At 44.3% G+C, this 20,000-nt stretch overlaps 2 protein-coding genes across 2 annotated transcripts in view; one reads left to right on the top strand and one right to left on the bottom strand.

The window, feature by feature from the left end:
- Positions 1 to 20,000, bottom strand: part of cep89 (centrosomal protein 89) — a 60,687-nt gene that overhangs the window by 10,332 nt on the left and 30,355 nt on the right. The window lies entirely within an intron of this gene.
- Positions 2,342 to 3,185, top strand: LOC143133282 (E3 ubiquitin-protein ligase RNF182). The gene has a single exon (XM_076293067.1). It carries the CDS (start codon positions 2,358 to 2,360, stop codon positions 3,183 to 3,185), a length of 828 nt encoding a protein of 275 aa, XP_076149182.1. The 5' UTR covers positions 2,342 to 2,357.

Raw genomic sequence — 20,000 nt, 5'->3', positions numbered from 1 at the left:
GACTTGTAACCGGAGGGTTGCCGGTTGAACCCCGACCAGTAGGCACGGCTGAAGTGTCTAACCCCTCACAAGGCACCTAACCCCTCACTGCTCTCACGAGTGCCGCTGTTGCAGGCTGTTGTAGCAGACAGCTCACTGCGTCGGGATTAGTGTGCTTCACCTCACTGTGTGTTCACTGTGTGCTGAGTGTGTTTTCACTAATTCCAAATTTCCCTCACAGGATCAAAAGACTATATGTACTTAAACTACACACACAACCATGTGCAACTGTTAACCTCAGGTCAGTCACACACACACGGAGGTGTGCTGGCGTATGAGCAGCTGTCCTAGGGTGTTGTGACAGCACATGGAGCTTGGTGCTACTAGTCCATTCTGACGGACTGCTGAGCTGATGCCCATGCTGGTCCATTCAGACGCACTGCTGAGCGGATGCCCATGATGCCCATGCTGGTCCATTCAGACGCACTGCTGAGCTGATGCCCATGCTGGTCGATTCAGACGCACTGCTGAGCTGATGCCCATGCTGGTCCATTCAGACGCACTGCTGAGCGGATGCCCATGATGACCATGCTGGTCCATTCAGACGCAATGCTGAGCTGATGCCCATGCTGGTCCATTCAGACGCACTGCTGAGCTGATGCCCATGCGTGGGCCAGCCTGCATTTGTAAGCATGTTTAATTCATGCCCATGGGCCTGAAGCTGCTATTCTCTGCTGCTATTCTCAGTCCTACACATGGGCGCGGGCATAGAGATATGCATGGGCATCAATAATACATGCACACTTTAAACACACACGTGTGTACTACACAGCCATTGGAGGCACAGCTGCACACACACACACACACACACACACACACACGCACGCACGCACGCACACTTCAGAGCCGCTGTTCTATCAAAGAATCGGCTAGTGGCTCTACTTCTGAAGAACTCAAAACTCCATGATCCTTTAAGAACCATTTGTTGCATTTGTCTCTGTGTACAAATACTTTTTTGCATGGAAGGAGGAGCATGTGTGAAGGAGGTGTTATTTAGCTAACTAAAAAAATACTCTTCAAGGGAGACATCAGGAACTCCTAAGTTTTCTTCGGGGATCATTAAAAATCTGAGAACTGTTTTAAATTCAAAGCTCATCTCACTTCAAAGGCCCAGATGAGAAGCTGACAGCCATAAGCTTTCATCAGAGGGCTCTTCAAAAGAACCTTTAGAGGCTCCTGACTGGAGCTCTGTGGAGTTCAGGAACTATCAGTCCTACCACACTGTAACTGGTATAGTCAGTTGGAAAGGATAACTCCAAACACACACACACACCTCTGCTCTTAGGCAGGCTCCCCAGCTGACGGACGTGATAACCCCAAACACACACACACCTCTGCTCTGCCATAGGCTCCCCAGCAGACAGGCATGATAAACCCAAACATATACACACACATATCTGTGCTCTGCCACTTGACCACAGACATAGTACACACACACACGCACACACCTGTGCTCTGCCACTTGACCACACACACACACACACATGCACACCTGTGCTCTGCCACTTGACCACACACACACACCCCTGTGCTCTGCCACTTGACCACACACACACATGTACACACACACACACCTGTGCTCTGTCACTTGACCACACACACACTTGTGCTCTGCTACTTGACCACACACATACATGCACCCCTGTGCTCTGCCACTTGACCACATACACACATATACACACACACACACACACACCTGTGCTCTGTCACTTGACCACACACATACATGCACACCTGTGCTCTGCCACTTGACCCCCCCCCCCCCCACACACACACACACACACACACACACACTTAATGCTCTACATGCTCTAACACTGCCTCTGGACAGATCAGGTGGTTCTGGTCAAACCCCAAGCACAGAGAACTCTATCTCCCTCTGTCCTGCTGATATCTATTCTCTCTCTGTCCTGCTGATATCTCCCTCTGTCCTGCTGATATCTATTCTCCCTCTGTCCTGCTGATATCTCCCTCTGTCCTGCTGATATCTATTCTCCCTCTGTCCTGCTGATATCTATTCTCCCTCTGTCCTGCTGATATCTATTCTCCCTCTGTCCTGCTGATATCTATTCTCCCTCTGTCCTGCTGATATCTCTCTCTGTCCTGCTGATATCTATTCTCTCTCTGACCTGCTGACATCTATTATATTCTTCACATCAGGGCCAGCTGTGGCCCTCCTCCGGCTGCCATCAGGGGCCTCTGTCTGTCCCCATGAGTCCCAGATGAGCGCCATGGAGACGGACCGAGAGGAGAGAGAGGAGGCAGAGGAGGAGGAGAGGAGAGACCTGGAGACAGAGGAGAGGGATGGAGCGACAGACATGGAGGAGAGAGAGGGAGAGAGAGATGGAGAGAGGGACGGTGAGAGTGACCCAGACGAGCGTCCCCCCAGCAGTCCGGACGAGCTGGAGTGTAAGATCTGCTACCAACGCTACTCCAGCCACGGGCGCCGGCCCAAGCTGCTGGCCTGCCTGCACCGCGTGTGTGCCCGCTGCCTGCGCCGCATGCTGGACCTGGGCGCGTCCAGCGCGCTCGCCCCCTCCCCCGGCGGCCTGAGCCTCAGCCTGAGCGTCAGCTGCCCCTTCTGCCGCCACCCCACGCCGCTGGGCCAGCTCTCAGTGGACGCGCTGCCCGACGACGCCAACCTGATGGGCCGGCTGGAGCGCCGGCCCACGCGCACGTCCTGCGGCTCGGAGCCGCGCGAGGTCCTGCTCACGCCCCACGGCCTGGCCTCGCTGGGCAGCCCTGACCACGAACACCAACACGACTCATCTTGCTTCGTCATCACCATCCTGGAGGTGCAGCGTGACAGCCTCCCCAGTCGCCACGCCGACGGACTGTCCACGCACTCCTCGTCCTCGTCCAGCCTGGACTCGGCGTCTCTGGGCTCGGCAGGTGGCGGGGCGGAGCAGGAGCCGGACGACGCGCTGTCCAGGCTGTGCGTCCACGTGCGACGCGTGCTGGTCTGGCTGCTGGGCTGCTTCTACTTCGGCTCGCTGCCGCTGGGCATCTACCTGCTGGTCATCCAGCGTGTGACGCTCGGCATCGTCTGCGTCAGCCTGGTGCCCACCAGCCTGACCGTCTGCCTGGTCTACGGGTTCTGCCAGTGTCTGTGCCAGGGCCTCTGTGACTGTGTGCCCAGGACATAACTTCACAGCCTCAATTGTGTGTGTGTGTGTGTGTATGAGAAAGAGGGAGTGTCTGTGTGTGTCTGTGAGTCCTCTAATTCTGGGCTCCAGACTATGCAGCAACAGTCCCGAGGTAAAGACACACATAGCAGGGACAAAGACCAGCTTTCACCTGAAAACCAGCTGTTACCAGGACTAGTCACCTGACAACCAGTTCTTACCGGGACTACAGTCACCTGACAACCAGTTGTTACCGGGACTACAGTCTCCTGATGACCAGCTGTTACCAGAACTACAGTCACCTGACAACCAGTTGTTACCAGGACTACAGTCACCTGACAACCAGTTGTTACGAGGACTACAGTCACCTGACAACCAGTTGTTACCAGGACTAGTCACCTGACAACCAGTTGTTACCAGGACTACAGTCACCTGACAACCAGTTGTTACCGGGACTACAGTCTCCTGATGACCAGCTGTTACCAGGACTACAGTCTCCTGATGACCAGCTGTTACCAGAACTACAGTCACCTGACAACCACTTGTTACCAGGACTACAGTCACCTGACAACCACTTGTTACCAGGACTACAGTCACCTGACAACCAGTTGTTACGAGGACTACAGTCACCTGACAACCAGTTGTTACCAGGACTACAGTCACCTGACAACCAGTTGTTACCGGGACTACAGTCTCCTGATGACCAGCTGTTACCAGGACTACAGTCACCTGACAACCAGTTGTTACCAGGACTACAATCTGCTGACAACCAGCTGTTACCAGGACTACAGACCTGACAACCAGCTGTTACTAGGACAACTAGTCACCTGACACCCAGCTGTTACCAGGATTACAGTCACCTGACAATCATCTGTTACCAGGACTACAGTCACCTGACGACCAGCTGTTACCAGGACTACAGTCACTTTGAGACTCCAGCATGAGTTTGTGTTTAAGGTGCCCGGTGTCTGTGTTTGTTTTGATTTGTTTGTTGCCGGGGTGACGTACCTGCTCTGTTTCCTGTAATCTGTGTTGCTACCATGAGCACCTGTTGCTAGTGCTAAGCTATAGCCAACAGCACGGCCCCTATAGCGGCTGACGCAGTCTGGAATACTGATAAACAGTCTGTGTGTGTGTGTGTGTGTGTGTGTATGTGTGTGTGTGTGTGTGTGTGTGTAAGCATGTCTGAATGTGTATGTAAGCATGTATGTGTGTGTTTGTTTGTATGTCTGTGTTCATGTATATGAATGTTTGTATGTGTGAGCTTGTTACACATGTTAAAATAATAAAGACTTTAAGAGTCAGTCACAATATTTTGGCCTTATTACTTTGACAACAGGATACTATGCTACAAACTCAGCTCTGAGAGTGCAGTTCTTACACACTTACACAAAGGCACACACGTATGTACCCCTACACATAAGAACACATACACACACACACAGACACACACACACACAATGCTGTCATTCAGGTGGGTTCTGCAGGCATGCTGAAAGATGTCTGCAGTAGAGATGGGGAGGTCTAATGAAGAGCTTTATCTGTGTGTGCACGCAGCCCAGATCACAAAAACCTGTCTCTCTCCGTTTTCACACAAAATCAAATATTCAACATCTTTTTCAGCTCCTTTTACCTTAAATGTGAAGCATGAATTTTAATTACTTCTGAATGATTCACCAGCAGCCATCTCCTCTCCTGGTGCACGCCTTTCTCGCTCATCCGCCTTTATTCATTTCTCTCATTCTTTTCTCTCTCTCTCTCTCTCTCTCTCTCTCTTTCTTCTGCCCTGGAGGCTGCTGTTGTTAGGACTACAGCTGAGGGCTGTGAGCTTGTTCTGTTTATCAGTGAATATATCTAAGCCCACACACACACACACACACAGACAGACAGACACACACAAAACATCATCTATATAAAAGGTCCTCAAACACACTCACACACACTACACACAAAACATGCAACCATCCACCACACGCACTCTCGTGTATGCATACGGTATGTATGCATCAGTGCACAGACCACCTACAGTACCTCCAACCTTCCAACTGTCACACACACACACACACACCCTCACCCACCTACTCATCAACACAGGCTTAAACACACACACACACACACACACACAGCTGGCAAGAAGCAAGTTGTAGATTTCTGGCACTTCCCTGGTAACAGGACTGACTGTTAATGAGGCTGCCAGTGTTCATGCTGCAATGAAGCCCTGCTGGCAACACCAAAGGATTACACACACACACCCACCCTCTCTCTCACTAAATCACTGGAAAATTGCAGGAGTGTGTGTGTGTGTGTGTGTGTGTGTGTGTGGAATCTCCTCATTACGAACTACAACGAAACCAGCCATCAAGCAGATACAGATACTTTGTTTATCTGAAATAAACAAAGATCGACTCAGGGACTGCTTTGAAAACACAAATTGGGACACCTTCTTTGAATCCTGCCAGGATGGGAATGAACTTACGTACACTATAACATCATACATTAAATTCTGCGAGGACTGTGTGTCAGAAACAAAGATTATTAAAATATTCCAAAATAATAAACCCTGGGTTTATTAAGTAAGGGATAATGTATAGAACGCCGGTCATTACTGGGAAAATAAGTCCCGACAGGGCGAACCGGACCCCGACGTGCAGCGGAGCGGCGTTCTATACATTATCCCGCTTATTATACGGCTACTTGCCAAAACAAAATAATAAACTCCCCACACTTTAGCCTACATGACCTAACCTATTTGTTACCGTTCATCGTGGCATTTGCTGAGAAACAAAAAAAAACAAACACGCTGCTGAACTTGAATCAAACATTCTTTAGAACACAGCTGATCAACCGTCTGCTTTCACGTTTGAATGAAGTTCCAGTCCTTGCGTAGTGATATGAAAGACGTATCAGCCGTATAATAAAAACAATTAAAAATCTGTCTGAACTCATTGAATGCCAAGCTGTTTTCGGAAGCTTTGTCCTAGAGTGCCAGCAATCTGGACCATTGTTGATGATTTTTGTACAGCTACAGCATATTCTGTGTTATAGCTATGAACACATATAATGGCTCGTTTAAAAGGTGAGACTTTAAGCTCTCAGTGGGTGCAAACCGTGTATTTCTACACGCTTCTGTTCCTGAGAAATCCCAAGCTAAACAGTGGCTAGTTTTCATCAAAATCGCTGTTTTTTTCTAGAAATGGATATAACGTCTTTCATGAAATATGAAGTGTTACCTGTAAACTTTCCGGGAAGTGATCAGCGAGACCTGGCGAGACTGCCACCTAGTGATAGACCCACGAAAATGGCCTGGTTTTGAGATGACGTGCATGCGTCACTGATTCGACCCAAAGCGGCAACCGAGTTATGATAAAATTTCCAGATAAAATGTCCAGATTGTGCGTTTTGATGAGTTTTCGATCATCATATATTTCATTTCCATTCATCAGAGTTCCCAAAATCACATATAAGGTGTGTTAGAGTGTCTAGTTTCGTAATTTAAAAAAAAAAAGCTAAAAACGTAATATTACGTTTTTGGCACTCAACGCATGGGAAGGAAAAACGTATAATATTACGTTTTTGGCACTCAATGAGTTAATGAAAGAAAAACTGCATTTTGCTCAGGCAATATGGAACTAGCGCAGGAAAAAAGGAAAGAACTAAGGGGGGGTATCCTAAAGGCAAAAATTGAATATAAAAACAAGATAGAGAGTACATTTTTCAGCGGTAACATAAAACAGGCTTGGGAGGGCTTAAACACTTTAATGGGGAAAAGTTGTAAAAAAGCTGACAGTCCTGCAGTTTGCAGTCAAGGACTTGTAGAGGTAATGAATAAGTTCTTCTGCAGGTTTGATGTTGTGGATGATAAGGTTGAGTGCGATGACATCTGCAAAAATCTCCCCATAGGTTCACCAATATTTATTACAGAAAAAGCTGTTAACAAAAGCCTCACCAAACTGAAACCGATTAAAGCCACTGGCCCAGATGGCCTGAAAGCCCGCTTACTGAGAGACTGTGCCCCACAATTAAAAGGTGTCTTCTCAAGGCTATTTAACGCCCTCCTAGTTGCAGGTGTACCCACGTCCTGGAAATTTTCTCTAATAAGGCCCATACCAAAAAAGCCAGCCCCCGACCTATAGCGATCACCTCCATATTCTGTAAAACAATGGAGAGAGTTCTGGTGGATATTCTGACCTCTCAAGTTACCAACTTGTTAGATCCGCTGCAGTTTGCATATAGAAGTGACAGAGGGACAGCCGATGCTGTGCTGGTCCTTCTAGACTCTATTTCAAAACAGCTTGCACTTCCTACGGGATGTGCTAGAGTCCTATTTGTAGATTTTAGCGCAGCTTTTAATTCCATTAAACTACACATTCTCCTGCAAAGACTAGCCAAAATTAACATAGATAAGGGCCTAATTCTCTGGATCAGAGACTTCCTCTCCTGTCGCCCTCAGAGGGTATGTGTAAATGGCATTTTGTCAGGAGTGCAAACCATCAGTACAGGCTGCCCACAAGGCAGCGTCCTTTCCCCTCTACTTTTCTCTCTATTCACTAACGAGTTATCTATCAATGATAGCCTCTTTAAATTGATAAAATATGCGGATGACATGGCGTTAGTAGGCCTCTTACAAAAAACTGACCCCTCTGGTAAGGCCTCCTATCTAGCACACATAAAGGCCCTTGAAGCATGGTGCAATGATAGCGAGCTAGAGATCAATGTGTCAAAAACAAAGGAGTTAGTCTTCTGCAAAAAACAAGACACAACAGAGCCAGTTTCACTTAATGGCCTAGCAGTTGAAACTGTGGGAACTTTTAAATACCTAGGTACGGTTGTTGACAACCATCTGATTTTTTCAGACAACACCGAGTACATTTTTAAGAAATGCTCACAATGACTCAGTCTCCTCAGAAGACTGAGCCGTCTGGGTGTTAGTGCCCAGATAACTGAGCTAGTATACACCACACACATTGAAAGTGTGCTAACCTTTCACCTCTCTGCTTGGTTTGGACACCTAAGCTTTCTAGCCAGTTTGAGCTCTTGAAGTCTGGGAGGCGCTACAGAGTGCCTCTGGCAAAAAGTGTATTTAAAAAATCCTTTACTCCAAATGCCATCAGTATCCTCAATCAAACCAAGTGACAATATCAAACTGAGATGCCATTTCTTTTATTTCTTTTACTTTTATTTCTATGTATTTTTTTACTCTTATTCTTTTCTATGTATGTTATCATGATATTTTAACTCATATGTCTGAGACGATATGTGGCAGTATGTCTATCGGTCTTTTATGTCTGGTAAGCCAAAGAAAAGTTTCCACCTTGGTGGACATAAAAGATTTATTCTATTCTATTCTATTCTATTAGGTAATGTAATGAGTAATTATCACAGGTAAAGGTCACCTATTGACTCTAATGGGCGAGAGAGCCAGAACATGGTCGTGTCCTCTGATTTCTCTCTGACACACTCTACCATTCCTTTCTCTCACACACTTCTCTTCATCTCTTTCCCTCTCTACTTGCCTATCCGTGTAGTGGCTCTTTTTTCTCTCCATTTCTCCCTCCCTCCCTCTCTCTCCATCTCCACCCCCCTCTCTCTCCCTCACTCCATCCCTCTCTCTCTCCCTCTCTATCCCTCCCTCTCTCTCCCTCACTCCATCCCTCTCTCTCCCTCACTCTATCTCTTTCTCTCCCTCTCTCCCTCCCTCTCTATACCTCCATCTCTCTTTCTCTCCATCTCCATCCCTCTCTCTCTCCATCTGCTCCTCCTCTCCTCAGACGCAGTCTGTCTGCTTTCTCACATCCTCAGGGGACCCATCAGCCAAACAAGACAATGTCCTCTCAGCAGCCCAGCCGCCTGTTGCTATAGAGACGCCCGCATCATGGAGGATGTGTGAGTGTGTGTGTGTGTGAACTTGGAGCTCTCCATGTGAAAGCCCCTCTGCCCACACACACACACACACACACACACACACACACACACACACACACACACACACACACACACACACTGTTTTATAGGGCAGTGATGTTGATGTGCTTACATTGCTGTAATGTGTAATGAAACTAGCTGATGGCTGAGGATGGAGCAATCACTCTGCCTAATGTGACAGCCTTCTTAGAAAACACACACACACAAACACACACACACACAAATACACACACACACACACAGACACACAGACACACACACACACACACACAGACACAAAGCACTTTCAGACATACGTGTAAGACCGGAGGTTCTTCGGATGTTAAACGGTGGGGCCGTATATCTGAACGACATAACCGGTCATATGGAAGTCCGAATTTAGCCGGTTGTTCTACTACTCCCACCCTAGTATTTCCCCCGGACATTATGTAAATCTGCTGTGTCTGAACGAAGCGTAGAACATGCGGTTAAAATTCACACCTAGTGAGAGGGCGTGTCGGTGACGTTTCTTTCGTGCGTCCATGTGGTTAAATCTGACTTAAATGCCAGTGTTATGATGGAGTGGCATAGTGCTGTCCAGAAAATCTCCAACCTGGAAAGATGCAGACATCACGGAGCTACTGTCCATGAGGGCAGACAGCATTGTGATAGAACACATGAAGGGAACTGCAAGAGACATGTTGATTTAGCCTACAACTACATCGCAAGGCCAAATGAAATCAAAAGACCGAATCATCATTAAGCAAAAGGCGCTGAAAAGGCAGTAGCCTACAGCGACGTTGTTGACGACAATAACAGGAGTATTTAATAAATTGTTAGCCAACACGGTCGGTTTTCTGTTCATTGATAGCCTTCTCATGACCTCACTGCTGAGCTCGCTGATATTTGTTGAGCATAAATATGCCTAGAGAAAATGAAAACGAAGAAAACCCAACTTTGTTCCAAGCTCCTTATGTAAATGCAATAGACACATGGCGAGAGGATGCTTTTGGAAAAATAAACCATGAAAAAACGAACCACTTCACTGTTATGTTAGTATTTTGTTTGTTGCTTAAAAACGTTGTATATGATGGCCTTGAAGTCTTGAGTTAGCCTACTGAATTGGCTGGTAGGCTACCATAAAGTTTGTGCATGCTCTCTCCAACGCAAACCAGATTTGGGGTTCCATAGCCAAGTAATTCTGCAAGCCCCCACCCCTCACTCGACAACCACACAGAGATTCTGTAATGTGTGTGTATGTCGTTCACACATAGGTCCGTATAAGGTCAGTATAAGGTCCGCAGGTTAACATCATATCTGAATCATCCGAAGGGTAGGACCTCCGTTTGACAAACTCCGCATATACAGGTTATATCTGAAAGCCCTAACACAAACACACACACACACACACACAGACACACACACACAGGCTACGAACTGCAGATGCAGACACACAAACTACCTGAAATCAAATAGATGAGTGATGCATAAAAAAGAACTGTAGAGAGGAAATAAAAACTAAAGGAGGAGAGGAGAGGAGAGTATAGGAGAGGAGAGAGGAGAAGAGGAGAGGGGAGGAGAGGACTTAATGTTCACTGTTCTGCAGCAGTCAGCGTTGTCAAACAGCCAAGCGAATATCAATGAGGTCAAACACACACACTCACACTCTCCTCTCTCTCTCTCTCTCGCTCTTTCTCTCTCTCTCGCACACACACACACACACACACACACACACACACACACACACACACACACAAAGACATGGTGATGGCTACATAAGCTTAGTCTAGTTAACCTTATCCTTACGAAATATCTTCACCATTCTCTTTCCTCAACCACTCAGCCACACAGCCACACACACACACACACACACACAATACAAAAGTGTATAAAATCATTACGCAAATATTAGTCTGCATTTGTATAAGGCAGTGGTCCCCAAACCTTTTCTTCCGAGGGCCAGCTCACTATGCCTGGCTCCAAGAGAGGGCCAGAGACTCGGAGTAGTTCTATATCAGTAACCATAAATAGCTTAGTGCTGTGAACAACAGCAGTCTACCTTAGTTGAATATTCTATTACATTTAATCATAGGCTATTGCAATTTAATACCATTGTTAGCTGTGTTTATATTGTCATCATGCCATATTAGTGTAAAATTAAATAATACTAATATAAAAACGTTTGCATTCCCAAAAGTATTAGCAGGGAGTCCCAAAAGTATATTTTAATAAAATGTGTGAACTCTGAATTCTGTGTCTTTGCATACACAGCTCAAGTTGTGAATATCCTACAAATAATTTAAAGTTCTCTAACTATGAGGACTGAAATGAAAACTGAATAAAATGAATGAATAAAAAATAGAAATAATTATCCCAGAAAGTCCCAGAAATATGACTTGAATAGAAGTTAGATAGTAATTAACAATTAATTGATAAACTTTTAAAATACTTTGAGCACTGATGCAGTCAGCATAGGCCTCTTACATTGTTTGCAGGTAGGCCTACATTTCATTCCGTTTTCGATGGCACCGGTGGACAAAAAGAGTATTACATGTGTACTGTTAAGACTCGCCATAGAGAATGAATGGGGGAAATTGCGGAGGTTTTAGTTTGACGATGTTGTACTCCCGTGCGGGCCGGATGCTATATACCACGGACATGTTTTGGGGGGCCACCCAAAATGAGGTGGCGGGCCGTAGTTTGGGGACCACTGGTATAAGGCAACAGAGGCCATTTCCTATATAACTTGCTTATTGATTATTCTCCAATTCTTATTATACGCGTAATAACAAAGTGACATAAAAGGCCAATCAGATAACACTTCAGTTCAGTTTTGCTTCATATGCGCCTTTCGCTGTAGACCAGGTTTTTGTTGGTCAGTGGCGTAATGCTTTTCAGATGTGTAAGATAGCGATTTTTAGATAATGTGCCAGACCACACCTTATGTTGTTAATTGCCACACCCCTGGGCGCATTGTTTAATAAAGCGCATAGCGAAGTGAATCACATGATGAAAAATTTGAGTGTAAGTATGCTTTGTGTTGTGATAAGAATACGCTTTGCGCTGCGTTTTAGATGGCCAAGATAGAGCCCGTAATCAGAAATATTGGCCAACATGGAAAGATCTCTATGGGTATACAGTATAACTATGTCTGTTTTACCCAGTGGATGTAAAGCAACTTAATACGAGTGTGTGTATGGGCAGTAGTAAGTTACAGCTTTGTAACATCAGTAGGCAAACTCAATGCTACAGCCCACAGAACAGAAGCCAATCTACAGCATTTAATGGTCTTTATTTTATTACAGTAACACTCCGTTGCCCTCTTGTAGATCGCGTCGTTGTGAAGCAGCTCACAGTTGCTCATATCACCGTCCATTTGTTTTCTTATCTTCTCTTGACGCTAACGGTGTTCCCATTAGTAATCGCTGTATCTTCCTTTAGCGTACCGGTAAAATGACCGCTCCTACCCAAATGTGACGTAGTCATCCAAACTCTATAGGTGCCATGAGCCCTCCATCCATGGAGTCTGTCGGTCTGTTGATCTGGTCACCATCAACTTTCCCTGAGGCAGCAACCACAGCCTCCAAAACGTTGTTCAAAGGGTCCAGTTTTAGAGGATGACAAGTCTAGAATTTAGTTTGGGACCAAAATGCCACCAATCGGTGCAGTTTTAAGTAAGACTGAAATATCCACTTATAACATGGTCTTTGGGTGCTTTCTTCTCACAAGATGGCGAAATGCTACTAACCTGGAAATCTGACAACTGTCGTATGGGCGTTAGGTCAGAGATTTTAGGGTGTTAGGTAAGAGATTTTAGAGCCCGTCTTAAAGGGGATTTTACAGAATGGAGAGCTAGCGGATCGTAGGAGATGTTCACGGAATGTAACAAAAGTTACAGGTTAGAAATAGCTTAGAATTTCTGATAATGCGATGCTCCATTGGTGGCCCATATAAAAACCAATAAATAATAATTTCCGACTGAATAATTAGCATATATATTCTCTGTATCCCCTTCAGCTTTCTTCTGCTTTTTTCTTTCACTATACTATTTTTTTTTTTTTTGTGTTTAGTTTTTTACAACTTACTTGTAAAGCATATCAACACTGTGTTTTTCCTTATTTTAATAAATAATAATAATAATACGTTTAATTTATACACAAATCCGACGAGCGTTCTCATATCACCACTCAGAGTGTGGTAAACAAAATCAGATTTTTCAGGCAGTAAATGCTCCCGTTAAGAACCAAACCAGATTTTGTTCAAATCTATACACCTATGGCTTTTGAAAAATGTAAGGTTCATTTAGCAAATGTTATTTTGAAGTGTTAAAAAACATTGTTGTTTCAGAATTTCTGAACAAAAGTGGTGATAATTGGGGGTGTTATATCTACTTAACTACTGTAGCTAGCTAACGTTAGCAATAACTATGCTAGCTAGGCTAGCTAACGAGGAAACTATACAAATATCTGTCCATTTGGCAACAATAAATAAATTAATGGATATCAAATAAACACATTCATGTTTTTAATTTGTGACCATTGTTTATCTAATTTTCACACTTCAAAGGGAAAGGGTAATGTACAGCTAACTGCTATCTGTGCAAACCGTATGGTAACGTTAGCTACTACCAGACTAGTTTCTTCCAACTACAGGGATTAAAGTGAAAAAAAAATCGTTTGACTGAACTTTTTTCAGGCCATAAGTCATACGTTGTTCATATCTACCTATAGAGATAACATCCCTTTTGCGGTCGCGACCTATTGGTTTTTAATGTACAAAAAGATGCAAACAGCAAAGTAAAGGGAGTATTCGCCTTATTCACACAGCGGCCATTGTTTAAACCAAAACGAGGCTACAGGGTACACTTACTATATAATTAATGCCACCTACAGGTGAATGCATAGAACATAACAATCCTATGGTTTGTGTACCCTGTAGCCTCGTTTTAGCCGCCAATGGCCGCCATGTGAATAAGGCGAATTGAGAGTGTTCTTGATTGAGATTGAGTTTTCCTGATGAACAAAAATATATTTTAGTACCATCCCTAACCATTGCTGATTAGCCATTGCTGTTCTTTTCTACTGCAGCAATATTGTAGAAAGGCTTTAACACACTCTTATTTAATTACTTCAGGCCAAAAGTGTTTAAAGGGGAGATTTTTTTCTTGTTAATATGCAATTCAACACCAAGTAAAATCTATAAAATCAAGTTTGCAAGACTTCCCATTTCCTCATCAAAGTAACAAATCAGAACATTCTAGATATTGTTCATATTTCCATTTGTTGCCTCATCCGCATTTAATGATAACATGGTAATTTTGAGTTTTACAGACAACTCAGTTTTCCAATGAGCAGCAATACTGTGTGTGCTCATGCAGGAGGTCTGCACATTTGTAACGACAATCTGGACGGCGCTTTTGTCTTCAGCAACAGATTGTATAAGGTTGACAAGAGGTTGCGATATGGTTAAGGACAGGTCGTGTTGCGCTATGAAAGAACATGCGTAGCCTACTTTCTAAACGTAAAAACGGTCAGCCATAGATAAACGTAGCCTACCTCTGTCGTGGTGGCTAGTTGCACCAGGTAAGATGTCCTGAAGTGCACGAACGTTAACCTTATGGCGGTCTTCTGATTGGTGGCGTGCTAAAACGTTTTCCTATTGCATCCATAAACAATTTTCTTGCAGCGAACCGCGCAAAAGCAAACTCCTGGCACTTTAATTTCTTTACACCATGGCTTGTTAGTTCTCCCCCGTTTCCAACAGCTGCCCATCTGCATTTATTTTTTAACTTTTGACACCTGCCTTCCTTTAGCAACAACGCATCCATGACAGCTAGTGGCCTTGCCAAATAGACGCACACAAATCATGACGCTAATATGCGAGGTTCTGGTAGGCCCACTGGTTATGGTTTTGTGCTATAAATTAATAATATTTTATAGCAAAGTTTTAAGTTGACTATTTTAATTGTATGGTTATTTTTTGTCAACATACACTCACAACCTATTGTCGTTAAAAGTGAGGCCTAAGCAAAATAGGCTACAAGGCTGTCTGTGCGTCACAAACACGACTGACCCCCTTACTCGACACGCTCAGTCAAAACCTTCCGTCGCAAATTGTGAAAAACATTGTTGTATGTCATAACAGACGGGATAATAAATTGCATAGGCTACGGTTTATATTGCGTCGCTTTACACATAATGTTAGTTGCATTGATTAAAAACTGTAACAATAATAGTAGCCTACATCGGGTGGCATAGCAGGCTATCTGTTCAAGTCATAGGTGACACCCAAAATGAATGACCTCCCCTGACAAGAGTTCGCGATAGTAAGTGTCTACATTGATGCACGGAAAGAACACAGCCTCCGAATTCGCACATAGAGCTCACAATATCATATCCAAAAAAGTTAAACGGATTGGCCAACCTCATCAGCTGTCTCGATTGTGTCACTATAATCCAACTTTTAGACCGTTATAGTCCTCCATACGTGTTCTTTTTTTTAAGCAAACGCCCGAGACAAGTGTGTAGCTACAACATACAAAGCGAAACTCATGGCTGACGTAGGCCGTATAGGACGTATCTTCTTGAGCGGTCACGGATTGAGACACATAAAGTTCTCAAGAACATTAGGTGTTTAAACATTTACCTAATATTTGTAGTTGCCTTAAAAAAGGAAAAGCAAAGGTGACAGTCCCCCCCCCCCTCCTATTTGTTTTCTCATCGGATCTGCATCGATCTCAAATATGACATTTCTAAAATCAAATTGACGGAAATCCGTCCTATGACGGAGAACTTTAATCCTTGCAACTAGTAATTTTATTGCTGCTATTGGAACAATTGAAAACGGAACATGTTTTCCCACTCGACATTATAAAAAAAAGTAGTGAAACAGTGATAAATCGCGGGCTGGTATCCCAGTGGACGCAACTGGCGCAACGCTACCCAGCAACAGCTCAGTAATGGCGCCCGCTTACTTATGGTAGTTTCGCCTTTCTCAAACTCAAGGTCGCTTTACATAGTGGGAGGGAAAATACAACAAACAAAACAACAAAGAGAAGCTATATGTATAGAGCTATGTGTTGGGTGTGGAGGAGAAGCTACTGTAAGTGTATAGAGCTATGTGTTGGGTGTGGAGGAGAAGCTAAGTGTGTAGAGCTATGGGCTGTATTTTGGGTCACCAGCGCATGGCGTAAAGTTCGTTATTCACCGGCGCGAAGTTGAATTCGTTATTTTGCACCTTTATTTTTTAAGCATTGCGCCCAGGGGTGTGGCAATTAACAACCTAGGGAGGGACCTGGCGCATTGTCTAAAAATCGCTATCATACACCACCTAAACCTGGTCAGAAGTCAATGGCGAGTTGTTCATATGCTATTTTAAGAGCGCATGTCAACAGTCATATTGGCAGGTGCACGCACCATCCTTCTATCATTCATGAATCCACACCAGCGCACGTCCATGCAAAGCATTACAAATTGCACGATTACAATGGTAAACATAATTAGAATAAAGATATTACGAAATACTGTACATCTCATGATGAGTAGTTATTCACCATCATTTGCAAAGTGATTAGGGGAGAGGCGAGAGACATGTATGGAGCACAGCTGAAGACGCACTGTCACGAGATATAAGCAACTCCTCTGCAGGATAAATGTTGTTTTATTCAGTCATTTGAGCAACATTAGGGTAAGTGTTGCATTTTCCAGCCTATGTTTTCGATGGTAACCCATTGTCAGTCAATAGTGAAAGTAACTGCATATAACGGTCTTGTCGTTGACTGACTCCTTGGTGAAGTTAGTTTCACTTTGCCAATGAGTTCAAATAATAGACGAGTGCAAATGCGTGAAGGCTATGCTAGGCTTTAGTAAAGCATGGTTTAAGAATGACTATTCCATACAGTCTCGCAAGCAGCCTCCTTCAAATGCGCCGTTGAATGCCAAAATACCGATGCATTTATTTGACATATCGCGCGTTGCGCCGTTAAAGGGAATGACAGATGTCATTCTCATTGGTTTAAAATGATGTTACGCCCCAAACACACCCATATGACTGATTAAAAGACCTAGGAACACCTTGTTACGCCATGCGCTCCACTTTTGAGAACGAAACCCCTCCCAATGTGAACTGAACATCCTACTAAATTTGAATAGACTTTTGACGAGTGACGATGCACTTTAGAATGTCATGATAGGGCCCTATGTGTTGGGTGTGGAGGAGAAGCTATGTGTAGAGCTATGTGTTGGGTGTGTGGGGGAGAAGGGATAATTCTTTAAATGTTGACTGTTGGCCAGTAGGAAATGAGTGTAGAAAACAATAAAGATAATTTCATATAGAACAATAAAGATAATTTCATATAGAACAATAAAGATCATTTCATGTAGAACAATAAAGATCATTTCATATAGAACAATAAAGATAATTTTATGTAGAACAATAAAGATAATTTCATATAGAACACATTCAACCTAGACAGCCATCAAATGACCAGGACACCAGAGGCTTCACTGATTAGCAATGACAGTCTCACACACACAACATTTTGCGACACTAAGCATACTTCTCATCTTTCTTTCTGTCACTCTCTCTCTCACACACAGACACACACGTAGACATCGCAAAGGTCACAAACAGAAAAATACTTAAGAGACACTCACACACACTCAGAGACCACTTAGACACTCTTTACACACACACACACACACACACACACACACACTCTTTACACACACACACACACACACTCAGAGACCATTCAGACACTCTTTACACACACACACACACAGTGACACTAGCAGTGAGGACTATTACACACACTGTCAGAAGCACTGCTTACATCTGCTCCTTATGGGTCCTACAAGAGATGACTCCTTCACTGGTTCATTAAGTGGGTCTCTACAAGAGATGAGTCCTCCACTGATTCCTGACAGATAACAAACCACACACATACACATGCACTCCTGGCTCCTTGATGGCTCCTGTGTGTGTGTGTTTGTGTGTGTGTGTGTGTGTGTGTGTGTGTGTGTGTGTGTGTTGGAGATATGAATTGAAGTGTGTTTAGTTCATCCATCATCTAGGAGAGGACAGTAAGTGTGGTGTTGCCTGGGCAACCTGGCAGATGGTCTAGAAAACCGTGGCTCCAATCACTTCCAGCTCATCAACTAGTGATTGCAGAGGGGTGGAGTCTCCAGCAGTGGTCAAGAAAGTCACGCATGACACACAGATCTGACCCAACTGAGTCGGCATCCACGCATGACACACAGATCTGACCCAACTGAGTCGGCATCCAAGCATGACACACAGATCTGACCCAACTGAGTCGGCACCACGCATGACACACAGATCTGACCCAATTGAGTCGGCATCCACGCATGACAAACAGATCTGACCCAACTGAGTCGGCATCCACGTATGACACACAGATCTGACCCAACTGAGTCGGCAACACGCATGACACACAGATCTGACTCTACTGAGTCGGCATCCACGCATGACACACAGATCTGACCCAACTAAGTCAGCATCCACGCATGACACACAGATCTGACCCAACTAAGTCGGCACCACACGACACACAGATCTGACCCAATTGAGTAGGCATCCACGCATGACACACAGATCTGACCCAATTGAGTCGGCATCGGACCAACATCTGACATCAGCATGGGATCAGTGCATCAATAAGCACCATACTAACTCAATGCACATGTGCAGGTCTCAGTAGTATACACATCAAACATAAGCACCATCCCAACTGCACATGTGCAGATCTCAGGTCTGTCTGTCCATATCCCAGTGAGACATGCTGGGCTTGTAGGCTGCCATGGCAACTATAAAACAGCATTGGGTTTACTGCCAAGGGAGCGCGATCACACACACACACAACACACACAAACACACACACACACACACACACACACAAACATACATACGCACACACATGCACACACATGCACACACACACTCACACTCACACACACACGCGCACACACGTGCACACACACACACCAGTGATTCTGCTTGAAAAAAATAGTGCTGGTCAAAGTGACCGGCAGAGGTTTCGTTTTCCGGACATTTTGATGATCGCTTCTTAATAAGTTAAGTTGAGGAAAAACTGGAGGCAGTAGTGTCAATTTAAAGATCTGTTATTTCCATTTTTTGGATTAGACTAGCCAGTCTCCATGCTGTTTTCATGGACAGCAAGAATCAGCTTCGTTCATAGTTTTAAATTAGAGATGCACCGATATGGAATTTAAGGGCCGATAATGATAACCGATATTTATTGGTTTGTTGTGGCCGATACCGATACGATAACCGATAATATTACTCTTGAAAAAAAATTGTGAAAAGTGATTTGGGGAAAGCATTTAATAAGTATAATTTTATTGCAGTAATTTTACCTACCACCAAATGATGGACAGAACTCATAATAGTCCTCAATAGTACAGCAGTCAACATAACAGTAGCCTAGCCCTACAGTATGTGTGGCTCCTTTAAGTGAACCTGACGTCAGTGAATTGCGAGTGAGTGGCTAGAGAGTATGAATCGTTTTCATTTAGGACTAAACACTCATAAACGGCTCAGCTGTGAATAGCGACCAAATCAGAGTTTGTGAGGGAAACTTAGGTTTAGTTTCAACTGCGGGTAACTGAATAAAGCTGCTCCTCAGACTGTATCTTATGTCCGTCTACTCTGTTGCGCACAACCTGCTGCAGCAGAAATGAAAGGGGTTAGTCCCGAAGGTTTTAATAACTTATTATGATGACCTGTCTGGAACTAAAGCAGGAATGGTTAGCATATTTCTAGGTAATAATACAAAACCCAAGCTAAAGTAATGCAAATATAATACTAAAACACAACTTAGAACTAGGCCTACTTATGTACTCGTCCCACTAACGAGTTTGTTTATTTGTTTCCCCGACCAGCGCGGTAAAGTGC

The sequence above is a fragment of the Alosa pseudoharengus genome, unplaced genomic scaffold (assembly GCF_046254945.1).
Source record: "Alosa pseudoharengus isolate Yale_2024_CS ecotype anadromous, Long Island Sound unplaced genomic scaffold, YU_APseudo_1.1 YU_APseudo_1.1_scf_19, whole genome shotgun sequence".
NCBI lineage: Eukaryota > Metazoa > Chordata > Actinopteri > Clupeiformes > Clupeidae > Alosa > Alosa pseudoharengus.
This window is presented reverse-complemented; position numbering and strand designations above follow the sequence as displayed.

Bases quoted from the DNA above. Each gene is read 5' to 3' on its own strand.
- LOC143133282 (XM_076293067.1), top strand. From the start codon at position 2,358: ATGGAGGAGAGAGAGGGAGAGAGAGATGGAGAGAGGGACGGTGAGAGT.